Source organism: Cololabis saira, chromosome 23 (genome assembly GCF_033807715.1).
Source record: "Cololabis saira isolate AMF1-May2022 chromosome 23, fColSai1.1, whole genome shotgun sequence".
Lineage (NCBI taxonomy): Eukaryota > Metazoa > Chordata > Actinopteri > Beloniformes > Belonidae > Cololabis > Cololabis saira.
Genome location: NC_084609.1, coordinates 9,568,332 through 9,594,648, shown reverse-complemented (window position 1 = coordinate 9,594,648; position 26,317 = coordinate 9,568,332). Strand labels below are relative to the sequence as shown.

Sequence of the window (26,317 nt, the reverse complement as noted above, 5' to 3'; positions counted from 1 at the left end):
CTTAACGTAGCATGAGCAATGCAGAGCAAATGTATAATAGTTTTTCAACGTACACGCCAGTATTTATCTCAGCAGAGATTTGAATGAATGAATGAATTTATTTCAGACAATTACCACAAAAGTGAATGGTAAACAGAATTTAAAAAAGAACAATCTCAAATAACATATACATGTATATACCTTTTATTTCTATTTTTATTTTTAATTTTTATATGGGTGTTTGGCTTTTGGGGTGTTTGATTTGTAAATGACAGTGCTGTTTGTGTGAAATGAAGATGTCAATTTCCCAGACGGAACCCCCCAAAGGGATTAATAAAGTCATCTGAATCTGAATCTGACATACAGTATTCACCAGTATTAACTCATCAGCGCAATATATATTCATATATACATTTGTACATAATGGAAAAATAATATAGAGAAAATTTTCAATTGAATAAACTTGTAAGTAGTTATACCTTCAGATATGACAGTGATTGATGCAAATTGTCTGAATCCATTGAAATAACCATTTAAATATTTAACATGACCAAGTGATGCCATTGCAGCAAGTAGAAAATTCCACAATTCAAATTTAAATTCAATCTAAGCTGCTTTTAATAACGTATTTCTTTTTAAGAAGATAAATGGATGATTCCATGTTCCCCACATTAATTATCTCAAATGATCTCTTTTTTTCATTCACTGCTACTCATGAGAACACAATGCTGATGTAATTTTTTTCCATTCTTTTATTGGAAAGCTTCAATTTACAATGATTTAATAACAATAACATAAATATGCATACCTTATGTAAAAAGGGACAAAGGATATATAAGGATATGAAAACACTGGATTTTAACACTAATTTTGTTCGGCATTGCCCATGTTGTTCAGTGAATGCAACTCCTGTGTGACTGTTCCACTCTTCTCCTCCGTGTCAGCTTCCTCTGTACGATCAGATTCTCCAGACACTGGCCTCCTGCGTCTCTTGTTCAACAGAGGGTTGTTAGATATGTCCAAGTCTTTGATCTTTACCTGGTCATAGTCTACATGTGGATGGTGGCCAAGGCGCTGGGCATTTCCTCCTGTTGAAGCATTTCATGCTGTAAATGTGATGGGCAGAGGTGGGTAGTAACGAGTTACATTTACTCCGTTACATTTACTTATGTAAGTTTTGGGAAATGTTGTACTTTTAGGAGTAGTTTTGAATCACTATACTTTTTACTTTTACTTGAGTAGATTTGTGAAGAAGAAACTGTTACTCTTACTCCGCTACATTAGGCTACGTTGAGCTGTTACTTTTCTTTTATCCCTTTTATCCGCGTACGCGTCAATCTCATGACATCACTGAGTGATTCTTTGGTAAAAAATGTTTGTTTTTGCATATTTTATCACATATACACAGACTCAAACACTATGAGTTCATGGGCTTGTTCTAGTTCTGCCTGGTTAAAAAAGAAATGTACAAAGGCTTGAAATGTTGTGCTACTTGTGCTTAATTTATTTTTTTATTCTGTTATTATTTTATTTATTTTATTATGTATTAAAGTACTTGAATTTACTATAAGATTATTTTAATTTAAGGTTTTTTAAATTTTTTTATTAATTTTAATTTATTTCATTGATTTAATTTGCCTGAAGATGATTATTTTGTACTTTTGTCTGTTTGAATGGTTGTGTTAAAAAAAAATTAATCAGACCTTACTCAACAGTTACTCAGTACTTGAGTAGTTTTTTCATCAAGTACTTTTTTACTTTTACTCAAGTAATGATTTGGATGACTACTTTTTACTTCTACTTGAGTCATATTATTCTGAAGTAACAGTACTTTTACTTGAGTACAATTTTTGGCTATTCTACCCAGCTCTGGTGATGGGGCACTTTGCTGCCACTCTGTGTCCACAGTTCGTATAGAGCAATTTCCACCTGTATGTCATCCCAGAACTCCTTGTCCTCTCTCAAAACCAGAGAAGTGTGTTCAGAGTACAAAAATGTACAAAATATGACTGTTGTGTTGCTAATACAAAGACACAATGTACAAGCGCATGTTAAACGCTTTCCTAGCCAGGGGCCCGTTTCACAAAGCAGGTTTAGTGAAAACTCTGAGTCTGTTAACCCTGAAATGAGGGAAACTCTGAGTTTTCCGTTTCACAAAGGGAGGTAACTCAAACCAGAGAAAGAGAGGTAACTCTAGCCTGTTTCACAAAGAGAGGTAACTTAAGCTCTCGGTCAGTTACCGTAGTAACAGACGCTCTGAATCTAACCTGGTCGGGACCAGGTTTATTTCAGCGAACCTGGAGTTTCTCTCTGTCTCCTCCCTCAGTGGCGTCAATTCAGCCAATGGGTCTTTACGCAATACGCATCCGTTTTCCGCACCACGGACAGCAAGCGGCAGAGTTAGAGAGCAGAAAAGGCTTATCTAACAAACGCAATTTAACTCGTTCACTTTATTCACTATGTCAGTGCAACAATATCACAGGGACATCCAAGTTTAACTTCAAACAGTTAAAGTCCAAATGCAAAAAGGAGAGGGAGAGTAAAAAAAAGTCAAATATTTCCCTTATAAGAGGATTTATATCTTACTTTGAGATGAACTTGCATAATTAATCCATCAGTGGCTAACAGCCTCGTTAATATATTCTGGACCCATCACTTGCCTTCTTTCTTTTTTTTTATTGCGTGGTTGTCTGCTTCATTTTGATTTTTGTAAGTTAGTAACACTGCAGAGCGCACTTTTTTTTACTTTATTTAAAACTTTATTTAAAAGTTCCAATTACAGTCAGAACATTGACCGTGGACAGTCAGGCATCAAGGAATTAAATAAACAAATACAGTATGAGACATAAAGTGGATGAAGTGCATAAGTCATTACATAAGTAACATAAATATAATAAAATAAATCAATTTAAATAAAAAGAAAGAAAATGGCAGGACATATATTATATCTGCAGAGCGCACTAAAAACGAGATTGATAGCGACCACTGTCGTCAGGGACGCTGGGACATTTCAAGATATGAGGGGGGGGGTACAAGTGTTGGGATAGATAATACCTACTGAAATCCATCATGTTGTTCTGATATGCATTTGTAGTTATTTTATATGTATGAAGTAATAGAATACATCAATACAAATAGATACAGAGTAATTCCATAAATGTATTTAAAAAAAAACATTTACATTCTCCCCTGAAGCCGAGGTGTGGCAGCTGCCGTACCCAATTGACGGCCCTGATCTAATTGACAATAAAATTTCATTTTTTTTTTCAAAATATGCTCTCATACTCGCTATATGCAGCACTAACACTTCTAACTCCAGTGGCGTGAAGTATGTGGATCTTCAGATGCAAACTAACGTTTCCTCAAAGGGATTTTGTAAATTGAAAAGATAAATAAAGTTAAAAAGAAAAAAAAAGAAAATGTATGTCGCTCTTTTGTGTCGCCGGTTGCCATGGTGAATCCTTGTTTCAGCGCTCTACTGATGATGGCTTTTTATTTCCCTCACGCTCGCGCTTAACTCCCGGTGAAACTACTTAGAGTTGAGTAAATTACCTCAAATCCGCTGTTCTGGAACCGAAAACTCAGAGTTTCCGATCTCAGAGTAGATCAACTAAGAGTTCAGGATTAAACTCAGTGTTTGTTGAACCTGCTTTGTGAAACGGACCCCAGCTTTCTCCACTACAATGGTACGGCTTTTGGAAATGCCATAACACATGAGGAAGGCAGAAGTTTCTGTGCATGGTTCAAAAAGACCACAAGGTGGCACTAAAGCGCCACATAAACAAGCAGCAACGTCCATATCAGCTTAACCACAATGTTGAATATTCAGTCATTTACATATAAAGATGGTTTTCCTCTCCCTAAAATTGAGGACACCATAGTATGTCTGATTAAAAGCTGATATACACTCCTTTCATACTGAATATGAAGTAGTTCTCAGCTACATTTGAATAAAACTCAAAATTTTTAAGCTTGAGTTTCAAAACTTGATTACATTTTAACTACTGTCTTTATCTATTTTACATTTTCCTTTCTAGCTTGAAGTTTAAATCATGTTTTCTTTTTTCTGCTATGTGATGATGTTTTATCGTCTCTATAAAGCACTTTGAATCAACTTGTTAAATTGTACAAATAATGTACTATACAAATAAACTTGCCTTTATACAAATGGGTGGTTGCTTTGCTAAGCACGGTAGGATGATGATGCCTGATGAGGAAGTAAAAGCTGCTAGCCATTGGCTTAGCCGGCTATCAACATTAGAAATATATTAAATGCCTTATATAAACTCTCCTGGCGTGGTACAAAAACAATTCACCCCCCCCTCAGAGTTGTTAAATCAAATGATGTGAGGATGTGAAATCAAATGATTGAGACCAAAACGGTGTTTTGAACCAGGCTGTAAATACGTTTATTTCTGCTCTAATGTGGATTTTAACATGCGGGTCAATGGTGATTGACTCGCTAATGGATTTGAAATGTACTTGCAACCTCTCACTGATTTTATTCTTCCAATTTTTACTGTTTGATTGGTTTACTTCCATTTATTAGCTTATTAACTACACTTTGGTCATTTTTAGCCCTTTAATAGGCCCTATACACCACCAGTGTTTAACTATTACTGGTGCTGAATCATTTCATACACTGTAAATTAAATATACCCATTAACTTGCAATATTTTTAGTTGACTCACATCATTATCATTCTGGCAATGGTTTTTAATCTTACTGGGGTCTGATATAAAATTTGTTTTAGTACTAATTTGCACTTTTTAATATTGAGAATGATGTAAAAGTGTTCCCTACTGAACTTGTTACTGTAAACAAGTAAAACAGTTTATTTGCTTTCGTTTTTAAAATTTGGAATTCATGTACTTATGTGTACAAAATATTTATCTCCCACTACAAATAAAACCAGATAACATACATATGATCCTCTTACATAAAAGCAATCAGTTGTAAAAACAAATAAATGAATTAAGTAATAAATACATAGAAAAGTTACTTCTTTTGTGTGTGTGTGTACACGTGTAAATAAGATGATGAAAGTAGATACTAGAGTGGTGTAGCACGATATAATATAAATATAGCATAATAATATAGTAATATCCAAATATAACATAATTTTTATATAATATTATAACATATAACCAAATGATATCACCATATTATAATACATAACAATATAATAATACTATAGTTTAACATCCCATGGGATTTCATAACTTAATATAATAATACACTATGAAACAATATATCATGAAAATGCCAGGAATGATTATTAGAGCTAATAGATAAGTTACTTCAAAAAATACTTGAATAATGACCCAAAATGAACAGAGAACTGATTAATGGGTGCAACGTCTCTCTAAAGATATATATGTGGCTATTTGTCTCCAACAACTAATTCAAACGGCCACTGAGAAGCACCAGGTAAGCGTTTCTAACGCAGATCAAATAGGAACCACAGGATGGAATGAGGCAATTGTCCAGACAGGCAACAACATTTTGTGGCTTTTAATAACCTTCTCCCTGAACAATACAGACAGATGTTGAAATGTTGGCTCTTAATTTTGTCCTAAGGCTGATACTGAAGCTGTCTGAAGCTGTAAAAACCACACACCTTCCCTGGTGCCCACTGACTTCCCACTGTGCTCTAATCAATAAAGTAACATCAGCTGTGCCCAAATTGCCCACCACCTTTCAAAATAAAAATATATAGCTGCAACTCAAATAGACTGAAACAATAAGATTGACTGAACTAATTATGTAAAACAAGCACAGAGACATTAAAAATACAACATAGCAAAAAAGTATAACTGAATAACTGTGTAAGCTTTGGATATCAGCATTCTTTGGGAATGTGAAGTTTTCACTTACAGGTAGTGGTTCTCCACACCAGATCCCTCCTTCCCCCCTTCAGACAGGATAGCAGACCACTCAGTTCACTCATGTGGAGCTGCTGATCCATGTTCAGGGGCGTCAATTGGGTATGGCGAGGTATGGCAACCGCCACACCTTTGCTTCAAGGGTTAAATGTAAATGTTTGTTTTTTTAAATACATTTATGGAATAACTACAAATGCAAATAAGAAAAACATGATTGATTTCACTAGTTATTATACACTGCAAAAACTCAAAATCTTAACAAGAATATTTGTCTTATTTCTAGTTAAAATGTCTCATTTTTAGTCTCTTTTTTTTAAAATCTCATTCCATTTAAGACAAGACTCAAAAACAACCATTTTCACCTGTTTCAAGTAGATTTTCACTTAAAATAAGTAGAAAAATCTGCCAATGGAACAAGATTGTTTTGCTTGTAATGAGAAGATAAATCTTGTCCCACTGGCAGAATTTTCTACTTATTTCAAGTGAAAATGTACTTGAAACAGGTGAAAATGGTCAAATAACAAGTTATTTTTCTGGTAATGACTCTTGTTTTAAGTGTAATGAGATCTTTTGACTAAAAATGAGACATCTTAACTAGAAATAAGACAAATATTCCTGGTAAGATTTTGAGTTTTTGCAGTGAGCGAGACTGCATTTGAAAAAGTTCAAATTTTCTTGACCACACAGATAAGCTACATAGCAGACCTCTGTGATGAGTATTTGCTGGTGTTGATTGATACTCTAGTTAAGTTCTGTGACTCGTAATCTTGTCATACCTTTGCTTCGACTGAATTGACGCCACTGTCCATGTTGATGGCTGGAACTTGTGGAAGGTGTAGATGTGACATTTATGGGTTCAGAAGCATTAGACCCTAAATGGAAATGGCAATTAAGTAAACTGATTATGTTTTTTAAAGAGCTCACAAGGCAAGCTAAATGTTTGGAAAGGGTTACTCAACTCTATAGTCTCAGAAGAAGCCTGGAGTTTGGCCTGTGAAAACAAATAAAATAAGATATGGTTTATTAATGATCTCTGTTTAAAGTTATTTGCTATATTGTCATCAACTGAGGAGGCTCTGGCTGGGCAGGAGTTGGTTTTGCTCCAAGATAGTTCAACGATGCTCCAGCAAAATAACGTCACACAAGTACACAGTTGATCATCATATTCAATGAAAGCTGCACATCTTGAGATCAAAATGAATTAAAATAAAAAAAGTAAAAATCTGTCAGAAGAAGAATAGTGATGGAAATACTTTGTGTACGATGTACTCACCCATGTTGTTACTTTACTCAAAATAATGTCATCTGAACTACCCAATAACTAAGTAACTAAGGAACACACTGAGGCATAATAACCAAGATGTTATAAGCCATTTTCATTTTGAAGACTATACCATATATGTTACTTAATCTTACTTAAATCTTGTGAGGTTAATTTAAAAAATCTCCGTCGCGCTTTACTGCGCATGCGTCGTACTACAGAGAAACATTTACTGACGTACCCCTTTATATAGATGCGTTGTTAATATAACATGGTAATTAAAAATATTAATAATAATAATAATATTGTGACATGGTCATTTCTCAAAAACGAAAAAAAAAAAAGTTAAAAAAAGACCTGCAATGTTTTGCGTCTCAGAATGTAATGACGTCATTTGACGTCATACGCGGGCCTACCTTCCGGCACATCAAAGGCTAGTCATTGACGTCACGCACGAAGGTATAAATACCGGTAGTGAACATTTAGAACTTGGATTCACAAACAGTCGAGATTGATTGGTGAAAACTTACTAAGGAAATGTATCCTGTAAGAATTAACGCTAAAGCTGAACAGCTGCGTATAGCCCTGAATAGACCCCAGCAGGACATCCAGATGCTTTGTTCCAATTTGGATACATCTCATTCAAATTTGGTCTCAGATCACAGGGACAAAGAAGGGAAAAAAGCTGATGAGTGTGTGCCTATGGCTTTCAATGATGAAGAGTATATGTCGAACATCATACGGGAATTCTCCTTAAGAGACAAAACCATGCGGAATAACCTAGAGGAGATATTTGACAGGGAATGTGAGACATCAAAGGAAAATGAAAGCCTGAAATTGAAATTGACTGAGCTTCAGTCTAAGTTGGAAACAAAAAAGGCTCTAATTCAACATTTGGAGAATGAGGTTGAAGCTTACGAAAGAGTTGTGCAAGAGCTTGAGCTCAAATTGGAAGAGAGCCAAAAACAACCGGTGACATATGAAAAGTATGTTCAAGTATCTGAGGTTGAGACAAACCAGGAAGATAGGATACTGACCCCAGATATAAGAGAGGAACTTGAAGCTATGCATGAAAATGTTTTTCATGCAAAAGTTTTCCCACCAGACATCGATACAGATGAGACAGAATCAGAAACTGAGGTGGACAACTCTCAGGAGTCTCAGAAAACAAGTTGGTGGCATTACTGTGGCAAAGGCCTATTTATAGTGTTGAAATTAAGCGCCATCAGCGCTATTCCTTCTGCACTAGTCGTTCTGACTTATATATGGCAAGGATGCAGTAGCTATCCTCAAGGAGAATATCCCTTCTGAATATATATATTTCTAGCAAAGTCAGGTAAGTACCTTTACCTTTCATGAGTTCCGCAAACTCTCTTCTTAAGGATTCCAACTCCTCCCCTCTCAGTGTCCTCCAAAATGAGGAGACAGAAACAGCAAAATATTACAAGTGAACTCAACAAACTGTGTTGTAAAACAGATTTAACAATGGAAGAACAAGTTGAATTGAACAGTCTTCAATCTCAATTAGATAATATGTATTTGGAAAAATCAAAGGGAGCATACATTCGTTCTAGAGCTCGTTGGATTGAGGAAGGAGAAAAAAACTCATCTTATTTCTTTAATTTGGAAAAACAGAGACAGACAAAGAAGAAAATTCATAGGTTGCTTATCAATGATGTGATTAATGAAGATCAAGACCAAGTGAATGAGGAAATTAAACTTTTTTACAGTAATTTGTATAAATCCCATTTTTCTAATGAATGTTGCCATCAGTTTCTAGATATGATTAGAGAACAAAATAAGATAATGGATGATGACTTCAAAAATTATATGGAGGATAAACTTGAAATACAAGAATTAGATAGAGCAGTTATGCAGATGGCAAACGGGAAGTCACCAGGACTGGATGGTCTAACTGTTGAGTTCTATAAAAAATTTTGGAAAGATGTTAGAGAGATACTGTACAATGCCCTCACAGAATGCATTTCATCCAACAATCTTTCTCCCACAATGAAACAGGGCCTTATTTCCCTAATCCCTAAACCCAACAAAGATATACTTTTATTGGATAATTATAGACCAATAACTTTATTGTGTAACGATTATAAATTATTGGCACATGTTTATGCAAACAGATTAAATGAGGGTTTAAAGCAAAAAGTAGATGAATGTCAATCAGCCTTTATAAAAGGTAGAAGTATACACAATCATACCAGGTTAATACTAGATATGCTCGACTACAAAGAGCTGATTGATGATGATAGTTTGATATTATTTCTAGATTTTTATAAGGCTTTTGACACTGTTGAACATTGTTTTCTTTTAGAGGCGTTACACTTTATAGGTTTTGGTCCAAAATTTTGTAATATTATAAAGATGTTTTATACCGACATTTATAGTTCCGTTTCCTTGAACCCTGGTATGACCCCGCGGTTCAAAATGTTACGTGGTATAAGACAAGGTTGTCCAATCTCCCCAAAATTGTTCATTTTACCCACACATCTTTTAACATTGCTCATTAAAAACAATCCTGAATTAGAAGGTATTACTATCCTTAGTAAGGAATTTAAAATAAGTCAGTTTGCGGACGACACAGCCATCTTCTTAAAAGATAAATATATGGTTGAGAAAGCTCTTAGTAACATATCTATCTTTTCTAAAGCTTCAGGGCTATCTTTAAATCTTAAAAAATGTGAGTTATTGCCCATTCATACTTGCACAGATCCTAATATTGCATCAATTAAAGTCTCATCTGAAGTTAAATACCTTGGAATTTTGATATCTAACAATATTATTAGAAGAGAGGATGTTAATATAGCTAACCGCTTGATAGCCATGAAAAGATCTCTAAGTCACTGGTTAACTAGAGATCTTACAATCTTTGGAAGAGTCATTTTGTCAAAGGCGGAAGGCATTTCTAAATTAATTTATCCCTGTCATTCCCTATACGTATCTCCAAATACTATTAAAAAAGCCAATTCCATTATCTTTCAGTTTTTATGGAAAAACAAAACCCATTATATTAAAAGATCAGAATTAGTTAAAGAATATAAGAATGGTGGTATTAACGCTTTAGATTTTGAATCATTGGTTGGAACTCTTAAGATTAAATGGCTGAAAACATATTTGTCACAGCCAGAGTCCATATGGTTCCATATTCCAAGATCCTTGTTTGAAAAAGTAGGAGGGCTTGAATTCCTTTTAAAATGTGATTTTGAGTTAAACAAGGTTCCCATTAAGCTTTCTAATTTCCACAAGCAAATTCTCCAATATTGGAAAATGATATTCACTCATAATTTTTCCCCTCATGGATCCGTTTTATGGAATAACAGAGTGATAATAGTAAATAGAAAATCGTTATTTAAAAGAGATTGGTATGAGGCAGGCATTTTATTTGTGAAGGATATGATGGATTCTGGTGGAGGTCTTCTGGACTACAGGACATGGTTAGGAAAATATAAAATAAATTGTACTCAGAGGGAATATAACAGGATCCTTAAAGCAATTCCTATTCCACTTCTGCATTTAATCCAGAATACTTTGTTATTTTCAAGTGTTGAATCAACACTACCAAGACTGATGATTAATGAATGCAACTTAAATGACAAAAAATGTAACAACAAAGTGATTAGTGCTGCGTGGAAATCAATATTTTTTTACGATTTCAACAGAGGACGTAAATTCCAAGGGCTTGAGAAAGTAACAGTATCTATGTTGGAAAAAGCTCACTCTAAATAAATTAAATGGCCTATTTCCCCAAAGATGAAAGAAACTCACTTTAAGATACTGCATAAAGTCTACCCAGTTGCAGAATTTCTTAAAAAAAGATTTAAGTTTGAAGTTGACCTGTGTACTTTCTGTAATGCAGCAGATGAAACTTTAGATCATATGTTTTTCTTATGTCCTGTGTCCAGAAACTTCTGGAAAGAATTGAGAAGTTGGTTATTACTTAAAATAGATGACATACCAGTTTTTGATATTTCTCATATTTTTTTATATGTAGAAAATTTGAAGGCTGTTATATCTGATATGATTAATATAATTATTATCATGGGTAAATATCATATTCACTGCTGTAAATGGAGAAATGCTAAACCCTCCTTTGATTGGTTTTTAAATGATTTTAAATTGTTCTTTTTGTCCCTCAAAAAAATTGATTCCAGCAAATTGGCTAAAAAGATTTGTGACGACATATCTTGTTTTTTGCTTTTGTGATTCGTGCCTCAGACCTTGCTCCTATTTTGTTATGGTTTTTGTTTTGCCTGATTTTGAAAATATATGCAAATGGTTTTACTAGTATTTTAAAATAACAACCCCTTTTTGTTTTTGTTTTGTTTGTTTTGTTTTGATTCATTTCTACATATATATATATATATATATATATATATATATATATATATATATATATATATATATATATATATATATATATATATATATATATATATATATTGTACATGGCTTATACTTGATGACAACATTCCACTTCATGTTTAAAATGTATTAATGTCCTTACGAGAAAATGTTATGATACTGTGTTATTGTATATTCAATAAAAAAAAAAAAAAAAAAAAAACTCCTCCCCTCTGGACGGCGCTACAGAGCACTGTACGCCAAAACCTCCAGACACAAAGACAGTTTCTTCCCGCAAGCGGTTGCTCTGATGAACTCTCACAAATAATAAGTCTCAGAGTAACCAAACACGTGCAATAAAAATCCTCCAGCACCCTCTTTAATTATCATGTCTGCCTCACTCTGCTGCACCTCTCACTTTTGTACTTCCTTTGTATAATTTTTTGTATTTTTTGTATAATTTGTCTGTTAAAATTGTATATATATAAAATTGTATATACTTACTTATTATACTTATGTACTTTTAAATGGAAAATTGTTCTGTGAAAAATGCAATAAACAGATAGTTAATGTTCCCCACATTAATTATCTCAAATTATCTATTTGTTTCATTCACTGTCACTCACAAGCACATAAAGCTAATGTCATTTTTTTTTATCCAATCTTTTGGGCAGGTTCAATTTATAATTTATCAGGAATTACAACAAAATACATATACCTTAAATAACAAATGACACCAAAAGGGAATACAAAGACTCTTTAAAGTTGACATTATGATGTTTCAACGACACCTTTTTAACATAAGCATCACTGACTGACAATAAAAGAGACTTTAACTTTTGTGGTTCAGGTAAAGATTAATGTACCCCAACTTCATAAATCCTAACATTTAACACAATGTTTAACGTGTTTTCGTTTATATTGTATTTAGTTATCATAAAAAAATATTTTGTCAATATCAATCAAAAGCACAATGTAAAATATTTATGTCATACTTTTTTTCATACACGCAGAGATGTTTGTGTTATGGTTGGTGCTTTTATTCTGAAAAGGAAGAAGCGGATGAAGAGTTGAGGAAGCGATGTTTGCGTCCTAACAGCGCATGGAGCTACCGACACAGATAACGTTTTACATTGTTTTTTAACGCTACAAGAGACTCATATTCCCCAAATGGAGGTTTTTGGGACAACAAAGAAAAGAAGTGGTAATTATATTATTTGTGTGCTGTCAATATCAGTGGGACCCGACTATTTAAAGGGACCATGAGATGCACAAGCGTACAGACTGTAGCTGTAAAATAACTTGTTAATTTTTATCTACTAGCCTTTATTAATCTGGGATTTAAGTAAAAATTTACCAAGTTAAAAGCTTAAAACTATATATATATATATATATATATATATACACGAACTACATTAACTAATTAATTATTATATATTTAATGTAGTTCGTAGTAGTGTAGTTTAGTTTGAAATACTAGAAACGAAATGTATGCATGGGATTTTTTTTTTTTTTATTTAGGATATCACCATGATTTATTGTGCAATGATAAAGCCAAGTTTATTTTATTTATTTATTTATTTTATTTTGGTTTTTTTTTCTGCACACATATTAATGGTTAATACCATGCTGGTAAAAACCTAAGGCATATATATGTGCATTGTTACTATATTTAATATATATACATATATACGCATATACATATACACAGTACTCGAGTTGTAAAAAAGAAATCAGGGGGGATGGTGCATTTTATCATATGGGACAGATAATTTGTGCTAATTACAAATAATATAATATATTACAAATAATAGCACTGACCAAAACACCTGCAGAAATACTGCAGGAATGCAGGAATGACATAGCAGCAGTTAAATGCAGCCTTCTGTAAGCTTTAAATATCCACTGGGCTTACATCAAATACATCAAAACACAACAATAAAAAACAGTTTTCTGAACTTATCAATATGACTCTGTCCTTCACAGGATAAGTAAAATGGATCACTGCAAAAACTCTAAATCTTAACAAGAATATTTGTCTTATTTCTAGTTAAAATGTCTCATTTTAGTAAAAAAAATCTCATTACACTTAAAACAAAACTCATCACTGGAAAAAACAACAATTTTCACCTGTTTCAAGTAGATTTTCACTTAAAATAAGTAGAAAAATCTGCCAGTGGAACAAGATTTTTTTGCTTGTAATGAGAAGATAAATCTTGATCCCCCTGGCAGATTTTTCTACTTATTTAAAGTGAACATTTACCTGAAACAGGTGAAAATTGTCTCATTTTTCTGGTGTTATTTTTCTGGTGATGACTCTAAATGTTGAAATAGCAGTAAAACCACATTCATTGATGAAATGACATAAGGGGTGGCAGTTTTACAGGGGGGATGATTTGGACCGTTTTTATTTCAGGGGGGATGCCATCCCCCCTCATCCCCCCTCAACTCGAGTACTGCATATACACACATACAAACCCAGTGTTTCTTTATTTTTAAAAGTTTATTCTGGAAGTTCTCCCCGAGTTGGACTCGATGCTGCCACCTACAGGCCACCTCTGACATTACACCCTTGTGTTTCAGACCCCAGCTTGCCTCTGTCCTCCCTGCGCCTGCTGGTGCCTCCTCTGCAGCTCCTGTCTGCTGCCATGTGGCAGCTGGCCAAGCAGAAAGACGTGATGAACTATGAGAAGCTGCAGGAGTTTGTGACCCTGGTGACGGAGGCAGTTCCCGGTCTGATCAACCACCGGCAGAGAGCCCAGCTCGTGCTCGGTCTCAGAGCCCGGGTGAGCGGCTTGCCTCACAGTAGGGATGGGCGGTATGGATTAAAAAATGTATCACGATAATTTCTGGCATTTAACCCAATAACGATAAAAATGACGATAAAAGAAATACCAATTCAACTCCACCTTTGTAACTATAAATCTATCACCCCATTCAGTCTTTGGAGCCCCTAAATCACTGCTCTAAAAGATACTAAATGCTACTAAACTACACCAATTAAATTGAATTGTTAAAAACCAATTAAATGAGTTACACCTGTACTGCAAAACTGTAATGACTCAGATCCCCCTTTGGTTGTTACACAAACACGTCATCAATGGGAATTTTTTCTTTCTTTCTTTCTTTCTTTCTTTCTTTCTTTCTTGCTCATTTCTTTCTTTCTTTCTTTCTTGCTTATTTCTTTCTTGCTCATTTCTTTCTTTCTTTCTTTCTTTCTGGCTCATTTCTTTCTTTCTTTCTTTCAGGCTCATTTCTTTCTTTCTTTCTTTCAGGCTCATATCTTTCTTTCTTTCAGGCTCATATCTTTCTTTCTTCCTTTCTTTCTGGCTCGTATCTTTCTTTCTTTCTGGCTCCTTTCAGGTTTCAAAGTTTATTTAGACGGGACAATGTATATTCATGAACACTACATTAAGCAGTGTTTCTTTCTTTCTTTCTTTCTTTCTTTCTTTCTTTCTTTCTTTCTTTCTTTCTGGCTCATATCTTTCTTTTTCTTTCTTCTGGCTCATTTCCTTCCTTCCTTCCTTCCTTCCTTCCTTCCTTCCTTCCTTCCTTCCTTCCTTCCTTCCTTCCTTCCTTCCTTCACGTACGTTGTGCGTGGATTTAACGCAGAACCATAAATCAGCTTTACACAAAAATGTCATCAAGGGGAATTTATTGTTTTTACCGCGAGATGACAAATTCTTACCGTGGGGAATTTTTTTGACGGTATATCGTGAACGGTAAAATATCGCCCATTCCTACCTCACAGGCACTGTGCTTGTTTCATTGTCTCAAACTTGCACTAACTTAGTTTTTTCTTTTTTCTTTGGTATACCAGCTGATTTTGGAGCTATGTAAAGGCTCTCCTCGGGGAGACGTTGATTCTCAAATGATCCAGAGTTACTTGGAGAGACTCCCAGTAACCATTGCCAACACAGATGTAGGTACACCACCCAAACATGGCCAAATCAAGTAAGTATTTTACCGTCTCTTTATTTAGTGAGATGAATCTGTGTTTTTGCAGTGCATGGATGCAGAGGTGAAAACAACAGAGACTACTTTCATTGCACTCGTGCGGAGCCTGCTGAAAGATCCAGTTGAGAGGGCTTATTTCTTTCAGGTCCGGTGCATTTTAATAATTCGTGACTTTACTTAAAACTGCTTTTAAAAAGGACTTTGAAAGTAATAGACATAAACTTTAACAGGAGGTTTTCCCAGTGGAATATGGTCCACAATATGACACAGCGCTGCACGTGTTAATGTGGGAGCTTCTCACCAAGCTGGAGAAGCTGCTTCCAGTACCAGACCTGAAACAGGTATTCATCCACACCAGTCCAGGGGTCCGTTTCACAAAGCAGGTTTAGTGAAAACTCGAGTCTGTTAACCCTGAAATGAGGGAGTTTTCCGTTTCACAAAGGGAGGTAACTCAAACCAGAGAGAGAGGGGTAACTCTAGTGTGTTTCACAAAGAGAGGTAACTTAAGCTCTCGGTCAGTTACTGTAGTAACACACTCTCTGAACCTAACCTGGTCGGGACCAGGTTTATATCGTGAAACCTGGAGTTTCTCTGCGTCTCCGCCTCTTTCAGAGCCGCACGCACATTTGATTTCCTCATTCATTCAGTCAGCCGGCGAGTTATGGCGAAGTTCTGCCGTCCGTCATTAAAAACAGAGTCAGTATATATATTAGAAGTCCATTGTCACGAACATGGCATGTCCTTTTGATGAAGACACAATTGATGAAGGTGCAGAATTAATGCGCAGAGAATTAAATATTCGTCGGGAGATGGTTATCAGACCGCGTAATACATTACAGTACATAGTCTCATTACAGACATAGCAATATATGTTAATCCTTTATTTGTTATAATTTTGATGATTGAATTGTTTAATAATTTCATAATATATTCAAATTTTCCAACCTCCACCTGTATATTATTACATAAATAAATAAAGAGCATAATATGTGTCTGTATTGGTTCAATACGGAACGCAACTTTTAATTCCCAATTACGGTGTGTGGCAATTACAATGTGGTTTTTTTTTTCCGGAATATGCTCTCATACTCGCCATACGCACGTTTTAACACTTCTAACTCCAGTGGCGTGAAGTATGTGGATCTTCAGATGCAATCTGATGTTTCCTCAAAGGGATTTTGTAAATTGAAATGTTAAATAAAGTTTAAAAAAAGAAAAAAGAAAAAATATGTGGATCTTTTGTTGTCGCCGGTTGCCATGGTGACTCGTCGAATCGGGGCTCAATTGATGCTGGCTTTTTATAGTTGTGGCGCACGCGCTTAACTCCACGTGAAACTACTTAGAGTTGAGTAAATTAACTCTAAACCGCTGTTCTGGAACCGAAAACTCAGAGTTTCCGATCTCAGAGTAGATCAACTAAGAGTTCAGGATTAGACTCAGAGTTTGTTGAACCTGCTTTGTGAAACGGACCCCAGGAGTTTCCAGTGGTTGGACCTTTTTAGAACAAGAACCTGACTGCTGGTGTGTGATTACAGACTGCTGCTTGGATCACCTCCGCTGCTTCTGCTTTTGATGAACGCGTTCAGTTGTCACCTGAGGAGCTGAGTTTAATCTTCAAGCACTATAAAAGCTCCGGACTTCTGAAAACGACATGTAAGATAAGCCACATTGAACCAACAGTCAAGTTAAGGTTGTGCTTGTGTATTTTTAATCATGTTTTTCTCTTTGCAGATGGGCCCTCTTCCACCATTGGTAGCTGCATCATGTCTGCTTTGTCAGTTCCTCCCTCACAAAAGACAAGTATACAAATGGGACTGGAATCTATCCATAACTACGCCAACACGCCGAACCCAGTCACTCTTTCTGGGACGGACCAGTACAGCGTTGTGGCCATCTACACCGAAGTGGAGGTCAGAGCGGCTGAGGTGGGCGAGGACACGAGGGAGCCGGCTGAGGTTCAGCTTCAGACAGGTTTCTATGAAGAAGAGATCGTGACTGGGAGTGCAGAAAACACCGGGAGTGAAGAGTGTACCGCTTTGAGGACCGAGGAAACGGGGGAACACGTGGGCGTTGCCAAAGCTTTGGAGACTCTGACCAAAACATTTGCTTTAAAGAAAGACAGCCGGGGTCAAGATGAAATAACGGCAAACTGTAACGACCCACCCCCCTGTGGTGAGTTCGGGTCAGGAAACGGACCAGATGAAGGACAGACCAGTGAAACCAGTGACCAAAGTGAAGGAAAACGAGAAGGAGTTGTGCAAGACTCCCCGCCTGAAACCACAGAAACTACAGACTCTTCTGCAGAAGCGGAAGATAACTGTGAATCGATTTCTGTCAAAGAAATTACAAATGTTTCCAGTGAAGCTGGAACGGAGCAGTCGGACTCCTCAGCGAACGTGCGCAGATCCTCACGTAACCAGACGAAGACTTCAGTGGGTCAGGAGATCTGCCAGGTCAAGGAGACGGCAAGAGAAACCAGCAAAGAGACACAAATGTACAAAAAACATCTTGAATGTTCTTTTCTGAAATCATTTTAAAAACTACTTCACCACATATTTCAGTAATGGTAAAAAAGTAATATTAATACAAGTGATAGTAATAATTTACAGCCCATATAATTAGATTTTATTTGTGCTTCAAAGTGTATATATAACCAGTTATTTTTGCACAATTATGGACACAATATAATATCAGCAGCTCGGCCTTTGAAGCCACTAAAAGTATTAATCACATTTCAATGTTTACTAAAATGAATCAAATTGCTAGATTCTTAGAAAGTTAAGACAAGAAGTTTCAATTGTTCAGAAGCTTCCAGCACAAAGGGAAATGTAGTTGACGAAACCGTCGGCTTCTTGATTGTCAGTGGCGTACAGTTAATATTTTTGCATAAATATAGAACACAGGTATCACAAACTTTTAAGCACCTTTGAAATTCTGTACAGTTTTTTGATTAACAAAGATAAGATAAGATAATCTTTATTGTCTCCCTTGAGAGAAATTTGTCTTGGACAAAACTACAGACTCCAGACGCCACATATATAACAAAACATGTAAAATCACAATAAACAAAAACGCATCATCATATCCCCCCGCTCTTTGCATGGTTTGCAAAGATCTATTTTTGCAACAATATAAGTTATGAGAATCTTATCCTCATGGCTGTATAATAATAAACAGCTGGCAGACTTCACAGCGGCTAGGTGCAAAGGTAACTGAATCCGTCCGTGTGCACCACTAAGACTCACTAGTTAACACATTGTCAGGGTGTTGAGAAGGAGATGTTATTTTTGCATGTGCTTGCCGTCTCAGAAGTGTTAATGGTCTGATTTGTATTTGACCAGGAAGACACCTGATGCACCAGTGGCTCCATCTGTCATGGCCATTAAAGGCTCAGACAAAGGTGATGTTAAATGATTAAAGGATTATTTTGAACTTTTTACTAAAATCCACTGATTTACTCACTGAACTTCTTTTTCTTTCTCCCATACATGCAGGCGATTCAGATGAGATGACTTCTATCATCTTCACCTGCTCTCAGTGTCCTTTCCATGACTCGGATGAAAACAGCCCCCCTCACTTCCACATGCAGTGTGTCCACACAGACGTGTACAGGAGTCTCTCAGAGGCCAAAGCGACGCCGTCTCCCTCCGGCACCGATGAAATATTCACATCCATCAAACTTTTCCCCAAAGGAACCGCAGAGCCGAGTCGAGAAGATCCGCCCGGTGACTGCCGTCAAGGTGACGCTTCTCAGCCTCCAGGTAAACAGAAGGCTCTGACCTGCGAAACGTGCGGTAAGACATTCACCCGGGCTTCAGACGTCAAAAGACACCAGCTCACCCACACCGGGGAAAGACCGTTTCACTGCTCGCAGTGTGACCGAACCTTCCAGCACTCGTGGGATCTGGCGAAGCACGAGAGTAAGCATCACGGCGTGGCCGTTTCCTTCTCTTGCCAGCTCTGTGGGAGTTCCTTCGCTAACCTGCGGGCGCTGACGGTCCATCATAAGAAATCCCACTCGCAGGAGAGTCAGCTTCCTCAGATCTGCTCCATCTGCAGCCGGAGTTTCCCCACCGCCGCTGAGCTGCTGGAGCACCGGAAGGCCCACGTCACCACCAAACGCTACGTCTGCCAGAAGTGCGGCGAGGGTTTCGACACCCTGCTGGCGCGCTCGCAGCACCGGCAGCTGCACCAAGTTAAGCTTCAGTTCAAGTGCCCGCATTGTGAGAAGATGTACACTCGCAGGTCGGATGTGAAGAGGCACCTGTCCACTCACACGGGCGAGCGGCCGTACAAGTGCAGCCAGTGCAGCAAGAAGTTCTCCCTCCGCTTCATGCTCATGAAACACCTCCGCGTTCACACGGGAGAGCGGCCTTTCCAGTGCTCCCACTGCCCCAAGAGGTTAGTTAATTAGTTAATTAGTTAGTTAGTTAGTTAGTTAGTTAGTTAATATTTATTTTGGTCAATCACAAACAAAAATCAAAAAACAAGATAACACAGGTTTTTCCCTGGTCAACATTGTGGTTTTTGACCAAAAAGGTCTGGGCTTGAAGCATAAAGCTTATCTTGCCCACCTTTTAACATAATAGAATATACAAAAAGAACAAATGAAGTATCATAAGTCTATACAAAATAATAATAATAGCAATAATAATAATAATAAAAATAATGATGATGATGATGATGATGATGATAATAATAGTAGTAATAATAATAATAATAGCAATAATAATAATAATAATAATAATAATGATAGCTCTGAAAACAGAAAGTGAAAAGATGCTAAGGAAACCGACAAAAACAATTTAAGTTGTCATTTTATCTCATGCATGTGTGCATTCTTCTTTGTTTGCTTATTGTGTTTCTATATATGTGTCCATTACCTTTGCTTTGAATAATATCTTGTATGCTTTTATTGAATTTGCTAGTTTAAGGTCGTTATCTATTGAGTTCCACAGTTTTATTCCTAAAACAGATAAACATCTGCCCTTTGTATTTGTTCTTATTGCTGTTGTATCAAACATTGTCGTTCCCCTGAGGTCATGTTTGCCCTCTCTTAGCTTGAACAGTTCCTGCATGCAGCCCGGAAGTAAATTGTTATAAGCCTTGTATATTATCACAGTGGTGTTCAGATTAACTATATCTTGCAATTTAAGTGTATTGTTTTGAATGAAAAGTGGGTTTGTTGATGCAAGATACTCAGCCAAGTTTACAATTCTAATTGCTTTTTTTTGTAAAATATAGGTTCACGCTGGTGTCCGTGCTGGCCAGACATGAGAGGATGCACACGGGAGAGAAACCCTTCCTCTGTTCCCAGTGTGGGAAGGGCTTCCTGTCCCAGGGAGAGCTGTCCAAGCATCACCGGTCCCACGTGGACGACAGGCCCTACTCCTGCCCCCAGTGCGACAAGCGCTTCAAGAGTAAGAAAACCCAGCAGGAACACATCGTGTCTCACACGGGGGCCCGGCCGTACCCCTGCACCTACTGCGGGAAGGGCTTCAGCAAGCCGTACGCGCTGACCAGGCACAACCTCATCCACACGGGGGAGCGGCCCTTCCCCTGCGGCCACTGCGAGAAGTCCTTCCTCACCCTGAGCGAGGCTCAGCTGCACCGCAGGATTCACACGGGGGAGAGACCGTACTCCTGCAGCGTCTGCCAGCTCAAGTTCAAGAGCTCGTCGGAGCTGGCGCGACACAAGCGCAGCCACTCCGGCTTGAAGAGGGAGAAGCCGCTCTGCGAGCGCTGCATGAAAACATTCACGTCAAAGACCAAGCTGAAGAAACACTTGGAGACACACGGGGACGATGCGCAGGCTGCACAGGACTCCAGGGAACCGGCCAGTTAAATGGCGACGGTGTAAACTTACAGAAAAGTGTCTTCGGTGTCAGAATATTTAGGTCAAATAGTAAAATTAATGAAATATATAAAACTCTGATGAGGAGACAACTAAATTTATAGCTCGGATGAGAAACATGAATGTAGTGCTGCAGCTCTAAACCTTTGAAGAAATCATACTGAGACACAAACGAATCATTAAGCCTACTATTGTGTACTTTCTAACAGTTATTTTGAGTAAAAATCATGGAGGCCTTGCTCCACACGGAGCCAATGTTGTTAATTCGTCTGAGATTTGCCTGCAAGGCCACTTGGGCACCAGACATTCAAACAAAATCATCTCGATCTAATGGTTGTAATGTTGCAAAAAGTGTACAGTACTTCAGTAAAATATATTACAGCCCACAACAGGAGAGCAATAAATGAGACTTTTATACCACACAGGATGTTGAGTTTTTGCTGAGTGTGGTCTTGTTATACATAAAAACTGTGTGCTTTTAACAAAAGCAAAGTTATGACTTTAAAAGGTTGGTTTTTCCGTTGCAGTAGATGCATAAAGAATATACAGTAGGGGCAAAAAAAGTATTTAGTCAGCCACCAATTGTGCAAGTTCTCCCACTCAAAAAGAGCGAGAGAGGCCCGTCATTTTCATCATATATACAGGTACACTTGAACTATGAGAGACAGAATGGGGGGAAAGCATCTAGGAAATCACATTGGAGGATTTTTACTGAATTATTTGGTAAATTCCTCAGTAAAATAATTATTTGGTCACCTACAAACAAGCAAGATTTCTTGCTTTCACATACCTGTAACTTCTTCTTTAAGGGGCTCCTCTGTCCACTCGTTACCTGTATTAATGGCACCTGTTTTAACTGGTTATCAGTATAAAAGACACCTGTCCACAACCTGAAACAGTCTCACTCCAATGCATGATGCAGAAGAGGATTGGGAGAATGTTATATGGTAAGATTAAACCAAAATATAACTTTTGGTAGAAACACAACTTGTCGTGTTTGGAGGATAAAGAAAGCTGAGTTGCATCCAAAGAACACCAAACCTACTGTGAAGCATGGGGGTGGAAACATCATGCTTTGGGGTGAAATTAAACCGTTTTTCATGCACAAATAAATAATAAGCTAGTCCTGAACGTTTAAGCAGCACGTTTGTTTTAAAACTGCTCCTTTTTTCTGGTTTATTTTCTCATCCCACTTAAGATGAGCATGCTCTCGCTCATTCTAAATGTCTTTTTGTCCCAGCTGGTTCGATGGGAAATATTTTCCACAGGTCCTAATTTAAGGATGAAGGTGCACGTGATTTGTTTACTGAATCATTTCTTTCCTTTTCTTGGTAAAACACAAATTTGAATCTGCAGATGCTACCAAGATAGAGGGCTTTCCTGGAAATGGGACAGAGCAGTCTGTCAGGGATATGTGGGTGTCCCTTTTGCCTCTTGTCCTCCGCTGAAGTCTGTGTCTTAGTATGTTTCCTCCTCCTTTCTCCGCATGGTTCGTCATACTTTAAAAATAATAATGTGAAGCCTGGGAGTAATCTGTGGATGGTAGGAGCTCTTTTTACGAACATAACCACATTCTGGCGGCCACGCTCCCATCGGGTCACCCAGGGGTGCAAGTGTGTGTGTGTGAGTGTGTGTGAGATGGAGAGATGTGTTGGGAAGTACGAGGAGACTGGAGGCGAAGTCATGGCTTCATTGCACATGCTGCCACATGACTATCAAACCTCACAAGTACTTCGGTTCTGACTCAAAATGTGTTTGCAGCATCTTGAGCAGAGGTGTCAAAAGTATTCACATTCATTACTCAGGTAGAAGTATAGATACTAGAGTTTAAAAATACTCCTGTAGAGTATAAGTAAGTTTTTTACTCAAAAGTATAAAAGTACTGGTTTCAAAACTACTTAAAGTATAAAAGTAAAAGTAATGTAAGGGGGAAAAAAGCCATTAAGGACAAAAGCCATTGAAAATGAATGCATCTTAGTATAATGCAAATATATTAAAGAACCATATATGTGTACTATTGAGCATTAACATGTGTTTCAGAGAGCAGCAGATATGATGACTAGTGTCCTATAAGTATTTTAATGTTGCAAAAAGTCAAACTTCAGAGGCATGTTATCATTTATCCTAACCTTTATTGGAATGTACATCCAAGTTTAGTTGCAGGAATCTGAGGGCAACGGATGTAAGAACAAAACTGGACAAGAACATCTGAAACAACCACAACCACATTCACTCTATCCGGATGGAGCAATTTAACTGGATAGTTTTTTTTTTTAAAGGACGAAATTAAATAGAGTAACAAGGCTGTTTTTAAAATGTAAGTAGTAAAAAGTAAAGATAATTGCGTGAAAATGTAAGGAGTAAAAGTAAAAAGTCGTCTGAAAATATTATAATTACTCCAGTGAAGTATAGATAACCAAAATTTCTACTTAAGTAAGGTAACAAAGTATTTGTACTTTGTTACTTGACACCTCTGATCTTGAGTCTGAAAGTTTTCAGGTTCACTAACGTAGCTGACATCGAGCTGGATGGGCAGAAATGCCTGTTTGCTCCGTGTGGTGCGATTGTCTGTGTATAGGGTGCTACTTTTGCTGTTTGTCTGTGGGAAGTGAACCATGTACTCTGCCTGAAACCAGGAAGTCTGACTTTGAGATTCCTACCTGGAGCATCCCGCCTTCTATGAAGGCACACCGGTTAAACGTGCATCATCTTCCCGCCGGAGATGATGGTTTTCTGCAAAGGGACCAGAACGACTGATCCGCGTAAGGGCCATGTATCGTGAGATTTTGAGTGAAAACCTCCTTCCATCAGCAAGGCATTGAAGATGAAAAGTGGCTGGGTCTTTCAGCATGACAATGATCCCAAACACATTGCCCAGGCAATGAAGGAGTGGCTCTGTAAGAAACATTTCAAGGTCCTGGAGTGGCTTAGCCAGTCTCCAGATCTCAACCCCATAGAAAATCTTTGGAGGGAGTTGGGAGTCCGTGTTGCCTAGCAACAGCCCCAAAACATCACTGCTCTAGAGGAGATCTGCACGGAGGAATGGGACAAAATACCAGCAACAGTGAGTGAAAACCTTGTGAAGACTTACAGAAAACATTTGACCTCTGTCATTGTCAACAAAGGGTATATAACAAACTATTGAGATTAACTTGATCTGATTGATGTTATTGACCAAATACTTATTTTCCACAATAAGTTGCAAATACATTCTTTAAAAATCACACAATGTGATTTTTTGGATTTTTTTTTTCTTTTTCATTCTGTCTCTCATAGTTGAGACCTATGATGAAAATTACAGGCCTCTCTTATCTTTTTAAGTGGGAGAACTTGCACAACTGGTGTCTGACTAAATACTTTTTTGCCCCACTGTATCTACATCTTGGGTGAAAGAAAATATAATAGTTTATAGCCTGTACAGTACATGAACCTTCACATGCTGAGGTTGTACATTCCCTGCAGACACTTAACTCTTTAACAACCACTACTTGATTTATTGACATAAAATCTAGAAATAGTGATTCAGATTCGCCCAAACGCCCTAATATGGAGGCGTTCCACTTTCCACATTCCCTCCACTTATAGATTGGTAGTTGTCCTCATTACCACCAGCATTACTGCGTTAAACTTTGGGTTTATGTCAGACCTTGCTCCTCCTATTTAAATCAAGCTCCACAAAAGCAATTCCAGCGTCTTTTAAAATCTTTTTCTGCAAGTCAGGTGCCATGTTTCTTTAATTTCTGTCCACAGTGCAGGCAGACTGGAATGACTCATGGAGCTGATAGTGGAAAGGCTGATTACAGATCCCATAAACACTGTCATAAACAACATTTTGTCCACAGATCTGCAGCTGTGGTTTAAACAAAATATAAATAAACTCTGACTTCTCCTTGCCCCCTGTTACACTTAGTTATCTCTTGTTGGAAAACACAGAAGTTGCTCCAGCACTGACCGAGGTCCCACTTTTCAGTCATAAATTCAGTGCTTGTTTTTTTTTTTTTTTTTTTTTTTCTTTCAGGAAAATAGCATTTTACCAATGTATGAAAGGGAACTTCTAATACCAGTTAGCGGCCATCCACACCCTTCTCTCCAGCCCAGTTTATCTTTCTTCTCAGTAATCATGTCACTACCGTGGCTATCTGTGTAAAGGGCGCCGTTTGTGTTTAATTAACTGAGAGGTTTTAATTAGCTTTGACTGAGTGGGCAGATGATTGGGGGGGGAAGCCAATGCTGAGCAGGAATCACCGGCATAAAACTGGCCCCCGACGTTTAATGGAGGACCAACCTGTGACTGCGTAACCCAGTGAACCACAGAGTGCAATAATAGTGCTCCTAAAACCGAAATGGTTCATTGGTTTGAAATTGCCTTTTTATTTTTAGCTCGTCTTGTGGTTCGATTGCATTTTGAACCGTGAAGACGTCAGTGACAGAGGAGCTAAGGTTATAAAAACGATCACTACGCCGACTGAAGGCTCGGGTCCATTTATTGGACATGACCCACAGATATTCTTTGTTTCTTCATTTATTTGTTATTTTTCAACCATTTAATAAGGTTATTAGTCAAATCCTAACTCTCATTAGGAGACATCTAAGAATTATAACAAAAATAATGTTGTAGGAGAATTAAAGGAGTTTAAAGATGTTATCATATACCCCCCCTCCAAAAAAAACCATAAAGTGCTCATAACTGATCTAAAATAAATCAGTTATGTATTAATTCATGTGAATAATCATTATCTACCAAGTTTAACCCTTTGATGCTTGATGTTGCATATTTTAGACATGTTTTCCTGAGATCTCTGCACCACCCCAAGAATCAAAACAATAAAAAAAAATAGATTATCATTTTTTTTTAAATACAAAAGATAAATACAATTATCTAATGTGTTCATAGATGTGCAAAAATAATTAAACTGTTGAAAGACTGAATTGGGAGTGTTTTCTATTTCAATATATACAGTACTCGAGTTGAGGGGGTATGAGGGGGGTGGCATCCCCCCTGAAATAAAAACGGTCAAAATCATCCCC

General features: G+C 37.3%; 2 protein-coding genes and 1 long non-coding RNA gene across 3 annotated transcripts; 2 read left to right on the top strand and 1 right to left on the bottom strand.

Moving 5' to 3' along the window:
- Positions 1 to 790: 790 nt before the first annotated feature.
- Positions 791 to 6,857, bottom strand: LOC133424356 (uncharacterized). Its single transcript, XR_009770864.1, has 4 exons — positions 6,824 to 6,857; positions 6,641 to 6,736; positions 5,857 to 5,999; positions 791 to 1,085 (listed from the first exon to the last, which is right to left on the bottom strand). It is a non-coding gene; the product is annotated as an uncharacterized LOC133424356 (long non-coding RNA).
- A 5,701-nt stretch (positions 6,858 to 12,558) lies between these two features.
- On the top strand, positions 12,559 to 18,042 carry LOC133424243 (uncharacterized). Its single transcript, XM_061714733.1, has 7 exons — positions 12,559 to 12,682; positions 14,062 to 14,264; positions 15,299 to 15,400; positions 15,485 to 15,580; positions 15,666 to 15,776; positions 16,971 to 17,088; positions 17,167 to 18,042. The coding sequence occupies exons 1-7, from the start codon at positions 12,649 to 12,651 to the stop codon at positions 17,970 to 17,972; spliced, it is 1,470 nt and encodes a 489-aa protein (XP_061570717.1). The 5' UTR covers positions 12,559 to 12,648; the 3' UTR covers positions 17,973 to 18,042.
- Positions 18,043 to 18,116: 74 nt separating this feature from the next.
- On the top strand, positions 18,117 to 21,531 carry LOC133424051 (gastrula zinc finger protein XlCGF26.1-like). The gene is made up of 3 exons (XM_061714438.1): positions 18,117 to 18,835; positions 18,930 to 19,836; positions 20,680 to 21,531. Exons 1-3 carry the CDS (start codon positions 18,811 to 18,813, stop codon positions 21,278 to 21,280), a joined length of 1,533 nt encoding a protein of 510 aa, XP_061570422.1. The 5' UTR covers positions 18,117 to 18,810; the 3' UTR covers positions 21,281 to 21,531.
- The last annotated feature ends 4,786 nt before the right edge of the window (positions 21,532 to 26,317 follow it).